At 39.9% G+C, this 7,096-nt stretch overlaps 1 protein-coding gene across 2 annotated transcripts; it reads left to right on the top strand.

The window, feature by feature from the left end:
- Positions 1 to 1,103: 1,103 nt before the first annotated feature.
- LOC308304046 (uncharacterized protein) lies at positions 1,104 to 5,379 on the top strand. 2 transcript variants are annotated; one of them, XM_080748606.1, is made up of 5 exons: positions 1,104 to 1,210; positions 2,334 to 2,811; positions 3,213 to 3,466; positions 3,707 to 3,869; positions 4,443 to 5,379. In XM_080748606.1, exons 3-5 carry the CDS (start codon positions 3,450 to 3,452, stop codon positions 4,623 to 4,625), a joined length of 363 nt encoding a protein of 120 aa, XP_080604732.1. In that variant the 5' UTR covers positions 1,104 to 1,210; positions 2,334 to 2,811; positions 3,213 to 3,449; the 3' UTR covers positions 4,626 to 5,379. The 2 variants fall into 2 exon arrangements, with proteins under 2 accessions (XP_080604732.1, XP_080604733.1); XM_080748607.1 differs by lacking the exon at positions 1,104 to 1,210 and having other exon boundaries at positions 1,513 to 2,811.
- The last annotated feature ends 1,717 nt before the right edge of the window (positions 5,380 to 7,096 follow it).

The raw sequence follows: 7,096 nt of genomic DNA, 5'->3' as shown, positions 1-7,096 counted from the left end.
TAAAAGGAACATCCCAAATAAGACTTTTGTTTTACGGTCTTTTTTTCGTTGGAAGCCCTCGGTATTGCTCCTGGGGGTCCCTGGTCCCTCCCCAGAAAGCCTGGTGTGGTGACACGTCACACGAGGTTAGGGGTCCCTGGAACAAAATGAACATTTTTAACTCAAATCTTTCTGGGGGTCACTGGAACAAAATGTAGTGAGATGGGGGTCCGCGGTATATCATGTTGGCCGGTCCTTGAGACCTTGACATGGCAAAGTTTCCCACTAATATAGCAACACATCCTTTTTTTTTTCCTTCTCCAGATTAAGACAATTAGAATCGGCCTATATCAGTGGTTCTCAAACTTTGTCATGTCAAGGACCCCCAACAATTATATGTATGTGGCCGCAGAACCCCATCTCAAAATAGTTTGCTCCAGGGAACCCCAGGAGCAAAGATTTGAGTTAAAAATGTTCACTCTAGATTTGGGTCTTTCTATGAATATCTATTCTGCATCTAGCTTAGGGGCACAGACCTCTATGGCACAGACCATAGAGTATATATAAAATAGAGAGCGGACGAGCCCCGCCCCCACTATCATTCCAATGCAAGTGCTCAGTGGCGTTTTGAAGCAACGGCTACGTGCTAGCATGTAGCTAATCCAGGTGCATTCTACTACTTAATAATAAGGCTAAACAGTTGAGTCATGGGTTTGTTGAGTTCAGTTCAGTTCAGTGCTGCAGCTAGCTGCTAGCTGTTGTTGTTTACCAGCTGAAAAGTACCGCGCTATGCATTAAGGGAAACAACACGGTGCATTTTTTTTAAAACAAACAAACATCGCGACAACTGCGCCGAGAACAAAACAGCAGATCTACACTCTCAAGGCGTAGCAGGTGCGACGCGATGTGAGCTTGTACATCTGCTGACTCCGCCCCCGTCCTTTCTCTCGGCACGCGACGGGGCGGTTCCCGACGTGACTGACCAATCACAGCGAGTCTCGTCTGTCAAATGAACTAATCAGACAACAGGTGCTTCTCCAGATGATGATAATCAAACTGTCATGTCTGATTTCTGTCAGTCACTCACTTTCACTCCTGCCAGCTGGACGTTTATTCTGACACTAGCAGAGTTGACCGTTGACGAGACTACTACTACTACTACTACTACTACTACTACTTCTACTACTTCTACTTCGAGTTCTTCTTATCACCTGAGACCATGGCGAAGATGGTATGTTAACGTTTATTAATATTATGTACTGTAAACGTGTAATTATGTTATTTAGCTCGCGTTGTTGTTTAGACAGACGGTTTATTTAGGTAATACTAATTTGAAACTTAGTTAGCATAGGTATGCTAGCAGTAGCATAGACGTTATGTTAGCATAGGCTACTGTAATCGTGTAATAATGTTATTTACAGAACGTTAGACCGACGGTTTGTTTTGGCTCTATCTGGGTACGGCTAATTCGAAACGTTAGTTAGCATGAGGTAGTTTTCGCTCGATGTCGTTTGGATTAATGTCGGTTTGGTTTGCAATTTGAAGTAGTTGTGCCTGTGGATATACATAATGAGCGTCTACTAAATGCCTACATTGTAAATTGTAATGAGTCATTGCATCTTTCAAGCGAGTTGTTCGTTCCAATCAATGTTAATGTAACTCTGGAAATGTTGTACAAAGTTAGCCAAAGTGACTGGTTCAAATATTATGTACCCAATGTAAACGGTTACATTAGCTGACTCTTTGAGAGGTTCAACTGGGCTAACTGACTGACTCTCAGAGTTACAAACGGCCATTTACCACCGAAAAAGGATGTTACTTTTTTCATGTCAACGTTTCCCAGATTATTATATTTGGCTATGGACCTCCCCATCCGAAAATAATGTTGTTTTTAAAAGATTTGTGTTGTTAAAATTCAAAATTTCTTTCAAGCTCTTTTGAAAATAGCAGATCTTCATGCTCATAATGCCAAGCATCATGACACACTGTGAGTTTGTACGTCAGTTATTTATTTATTATTAAGGTTAAAGTGGTTGAACTGATTTTGAGAGGCCTATTATATTGTTCCTGGGGACCCCTTCAAGGACCCCTACAGTTCTAACTAATGAACCTGTAAATGTTTACAGTTACTCCCTCTCAAAGTTACACTGAGGAGTTTACTGTGCAAATAACCAACTGTATAATGTTCTATCCATCTTCACACTGCTTATCTGGAGTCGGGTTGAGGGTGCAACAGTTCCAGAGAGTTCCAGACTTGCTTTTCCTTGGCACCATTAGGCTTGACACCATTAGCCACTTCATCCTGGGGATTCCCAAGTCCAGCGTGGAGATATAATCTCCTCTGTCTTCTCCAGGGTCTCCTTCCAGTGGGACATGCCCAGAGCAGCACCCAAGGGAGACACCCGGACATCATACCCTTTCCACGTGAAGGAGCATATGGCTCCTGGCTAAGTTTCATTCATACATGTCATCTAATCAATTGTTAAAATGCTGTCAGTCAGAATCCTCGTTCCTTTTTGTTTTTTCATAAATTAAAATAAATATCCTACTTGAACATACTACAGCTTCACACAGAACAGAAGTATCAAAAATAGCAGATCTACAAGCTCAAAGAAGCGGCGTTGAGAAGCGGCGTGTTTGATACATTAGAATCCTGAAAAGTATCACTTTTGGACATTAATGTACTTTAACTTGATTTACTAACGTCTCCATTTTCTCCCATAGGATGCTGCAGCTTCCAGCTTCACCTGGACGTCTACGCTGATCCAGGACCCCAGCAACCCGTCCAACACCAGGGTGGTCCTGAAGAGGGTTTGGACACAGCGCCGTCAAGTAAGTACATCCTTTCTACCTGTAGTGGAAAGTAACTAAATGCATTTATTCAAGTACTTGTACTTGAGCACAATTTAGAGGATTTGTTTTTTTTACTTCACTTGAATGAGTATGTTACATCTTTTGTACTTTGTCTACAATTATTTGAAAATGTTTGCAACTACTTTGTAGATTTTGATTATTGTTAAAACAAATACCTTAGTCTATATTTTCAATCACAAAATAGCTCATGTACAAGTTCGCAATGCTATTGTGAGCTTGTTGACTGCCTATTTTTGAAGAAAGCATCCGTCTGTAGGAAGAAATATTACACAAAAACAAAATTCAATGCACTTTTCCTGCAGTTTCATTTATTGAAGGAAATGAGCTCAAGTTCTAAATGTCTCCATTTCCTCACACAGGACACCTGGACGTGTACCTTGGTCGATGACCCCCGGAATCCCAGGGGGACACCGAGGAGGAAGGTGCCAGTGAACGATGCCTCACCAGGAGAAGCAGCAGCCGAGCCACAGCCACAGGTGAGTTGGTTTCCATGTTTAACCGACAGTTCAGACACAGAAACTGATTCTCCTCTTTCTCCTCCCCCACAGGTCACCACCAGGAAGAGAGTTGCTGTGGCCAAGAAGCAGCGAGCCCCCATGACTGGCTGGTTGAAGTAAGTACATACATTTCGGTTACTTGTTCTCATGGTTTTGTTACTCTTGACCTCAAATGTTTAAGAATCATGTTTAGATGGTATTTAGCATGTTGTATAGACAGATGCTAGGTTAATTGCTAACCAGAGGCACTACATTGTCCTCTCTGTGCTGTATTTGTGACTATTATACCTTGTTGTTTATTGACTGGAGTTCATAACCCTAACCCTCTGCTTATTGTCATCTCACTCTTTTTGCAGGGGTATGCGAGGCTTCCTCCAGCAGAGGTACGTCCGTCAGACCACCGGCGCCAATCGTAGGCCAACGCTGAGAGCCTGCAAAGGACACTCCTGCCAGGGAGAATGCCGCCAAGGTGTTGCCTGCAACGGAGAGAGGCCACCGCCACCCAAACACCACCTGCTGGTAAGTCCACGTTCCCTACGGATACAGATCTCTACGATAGAGAAATGAAGTGACATTAATTCATTGATAAATACATCAGTTAAATGGTTTAGTCTAGTTATACCAGTCATCCATCTTTGAAGAAAATTAAGGTTGATTTTCTTACTATTGATTGGAGTTGGTGCTTGATCTCATAGAAGTACAAGAGTTGGGATAAACTAGGTCAAGCTCACATTATACAAACCTTTAACGTTTAAACCCTATTTACATTGTTGACTGGAGTTCTGGAGGCTGTACTTTCCCCTCTCCTTTTTTTCCCCTCTGCATTAAATCTCTGCCACAAATAGCCAATCTACAAGTTCCCAACATGACATGTTTTGAGCATGTAGAATTTCAATTTTTGCAGAGTGCTTGCCCCAAACACCATTTGTTGTGTTTATGAATGTGGTTAAGCTGCTGAGACATGGAATAAAACCTCCATGAGTTTGTCTGTAATTGTTAAAACCGTGTGGCCTGTTGAATTGAACTGATTGATCAGTGATTTGGTTTGTGTACATTTACCACCACCACTAACCTCCATCTACATTTTCACAGATCGATGAAGATTACTTCACCAACAGCAGGACGTGCATCGTCATCGATGACCCCAGCAGGATGGCTAAGAGCAGGAAGGGACCATCTTCTGCCATGGCCACCAAGAGACCTGGACCCTGCCAGCGGTTAAGGTTGCTGAGAGCCCAGATTCAACCAGCGCACTCCAGAATCTCCAGACCCTGAACTTCAGGACCTTTGAGCCACACTGGCATTGATGGACACTTGGACATTTACTTGAGTAGTGAACTCAAGTACATTTTTTGATTGTTTTTTTGCAAGCACTTTACGTTCACTGCAATACATGTACTTTTGACTCTACATTTCTAGGAACGGACTATTTTTCTTTCTTTTATTCTTATTTTGTAATATTTTTGTGGAGACTTGACCATTGACTTCAGTATTTTACTTCAGTACACGGGTTAGATATTTTGTTTCTTAGTTCTTATCGGACACCACTACGAGATGGGTCCTAGTCTTTCCTTTGATTCATCTTTTGTTTAGATAAAATGTATAGTCATGTTATTTTGTACAGAAAGTATGCTGTCACGATCCTTTGTTTGTAATAGTTATGGTATTTTTGCACAATAATTATTATTACATATTTGTTTTTAAGGCAACTAACGGTTCTGTAAATAATAGTGTTATATTCTACATTGATGATGGTTTAATCTTTTATTTCTTACATTAAAGGAGTAGTTCACCCCCAAAATGACTTTTTCTATTCATTACTCAACTCATGGAGACTTGAGTTCAATAATATGTTTTGTTTTTTGTTGCATTCCTAAGACAAAAACAAATTGTTACAATAAATGTACCCCCTTGATTCCGGATGGGGGTAAATTTACTATTATCATATTTTCGTCTTGGGAATGCAACAAAAACAAAAAATATTGAAGTCTCTATGGGGTGATTAATGAATAGAAAAAGAAATTTTTTGGTGAACTACTCCTTAAGTTTTTTTTTTTTTTATCTTGTTTTATACATTAAATATGTTTTATCTTATATAATTTAAGTTTGTTAGTCTGTGTAATAAACAATGCATTTTTATTTGATAATCATATATCAAGCTTCATCTCTTTATTTTCTTCTTCACTGTGAAATATAAGCTATGCAAAGCACTTCATTCCAGTAACTGAAGATTGGCAATATCAATTGTAGACATTTTCTACAGGCTTGAGGTTTGACTGATGACTACACAACTAACTGTACTGCCTCCATGCAGGCCTGGGTATGGGACTGAAATATACTAGTGGAATAGACCATATACAAGTTACACATGAACATGATAATGTGGAGTTTTGAAATTAGGTTTTGAAGCAGAACCTGAAGGTTAAGATTGATGTCAGTGTCAGCTGACTACCATACTCCTTTTGACACCTGAAGAACTGGAGAATGTCATTGAGGGAAACCAAAGGCAACAAGTTTCACTATTCTGTCTTTTCTATGAAAATAACTCAGTTAAGAGGGTTTATCAAAGGAATGTATTATGAGGTTGACTTTCTTTGTCCACACAATGATGCAGATGATGGAAATCCAGTCCTGCATTGGAGCAGTTCTGTTTGAACATACTGTGGTCAGTAGGCCTACAGTACATTACAATGAAAGCAACAGAAACATGTACAGTTATAGCTGTTTTGCAGTTGGTAATTTAATGGAGGAATAAGGAAGAGGGAGGCAAATAAAGGATGGTTCTCAAGGTCAGGTCTGGGGACCAAATGGAACCTTACAGGTCAGTGTAGACTGGGGTAAAACATGGTATCAAATGGGGGTCTGTGCCCTAATGCATATCATTTGTCTCGAAAATTAAGAGCTCAGAGGAAAAGATTCAAACAGGGAAAAATCTAATTACATTTATTATTGATGCATTGTTTCTTAAGCAAATTATCTGTTTGTTTGTTTTTTCAGTCTAAAGAAACTTTACAATATAAAGAAACAATAATACAAATGACATCTTTATTACCTACACAAGACACCTACACACACAAGTCCACGATTCCTAACTATCCCATCATGCTGTGTCATTAGAATGGACCATGAACAGGACACACAGCTTGTGGGAGAAAGTGGACTAACCAACACTGCCACCCGGTGGACAAAATTAAAAAACATCTTAACATGAGATCTAAACATGAGCTTCATAGGTTTCCAAAGATGTCATCCATTATTCCAACATAAACAAAAATCATACATATAGGCCTACTGCTACTGTAGCAATTATGCCTCCCTTGCATAATTATCTAATATGATTTTTGTGTATGTGTGTGTATTATGGATTTTGATGCCAAACCTTGATATAATTGTCAATGCATGATTCATATTCTTGCCTGTCCCTCCCTTGTTAGGGTACCCTGACGAAGAAACACCTCTTCCAATGGAGTTCACCTGTGTCCTACCCTATAGCCAATATACCATGATATGTGAGGTTCATTCTTGTTGCATCAATCCCTAAAGAAGACCTATACTGTTTACATCATAGCTATGAGCAGTGCAGCCTTTTTTCATTAACGTCTTCTGACTGCACCATGGCACATCCTTTTTGCTTGTTGGTTTTTAAACATTTATCTTTATGCATTGCTGTAGGTCTTCTTGTCTTTGTTGTACATGCATCCTACAGCAAGTATAACGGCTGTTCCAATTTATTTTTGGAATGTCAA

This window comes from Nannobrachium achirus, assembly GCF_963921795.1.
Source record: "Nannobrachium achirus genome assembly, chromosome: 19".
Lineage (NCBI taxonomy): Eukaryota > Metazoa > Chordata > Actinopteri > Myctophiformes > Myctophidae > Nannobrachium > Nannobrachium achirus.
The sequence above is the reverse complement of the archived record's forward strand: the minus strand, read 5'-3'. Positions and strand labels throughout refer to the sequence as shown.

Excerpts from the sequence above, each read along its gene's own strand:
- LOC308304046 (XM_080748606.1), top strand. Across the intron at positions 3,870-4,442 it reads CACCCAAACACCACCTGCTG|ATCGATGAAGATTACTTCAC; the intron begins GTAAGTCCACGT and ends ACATTTTCACAG.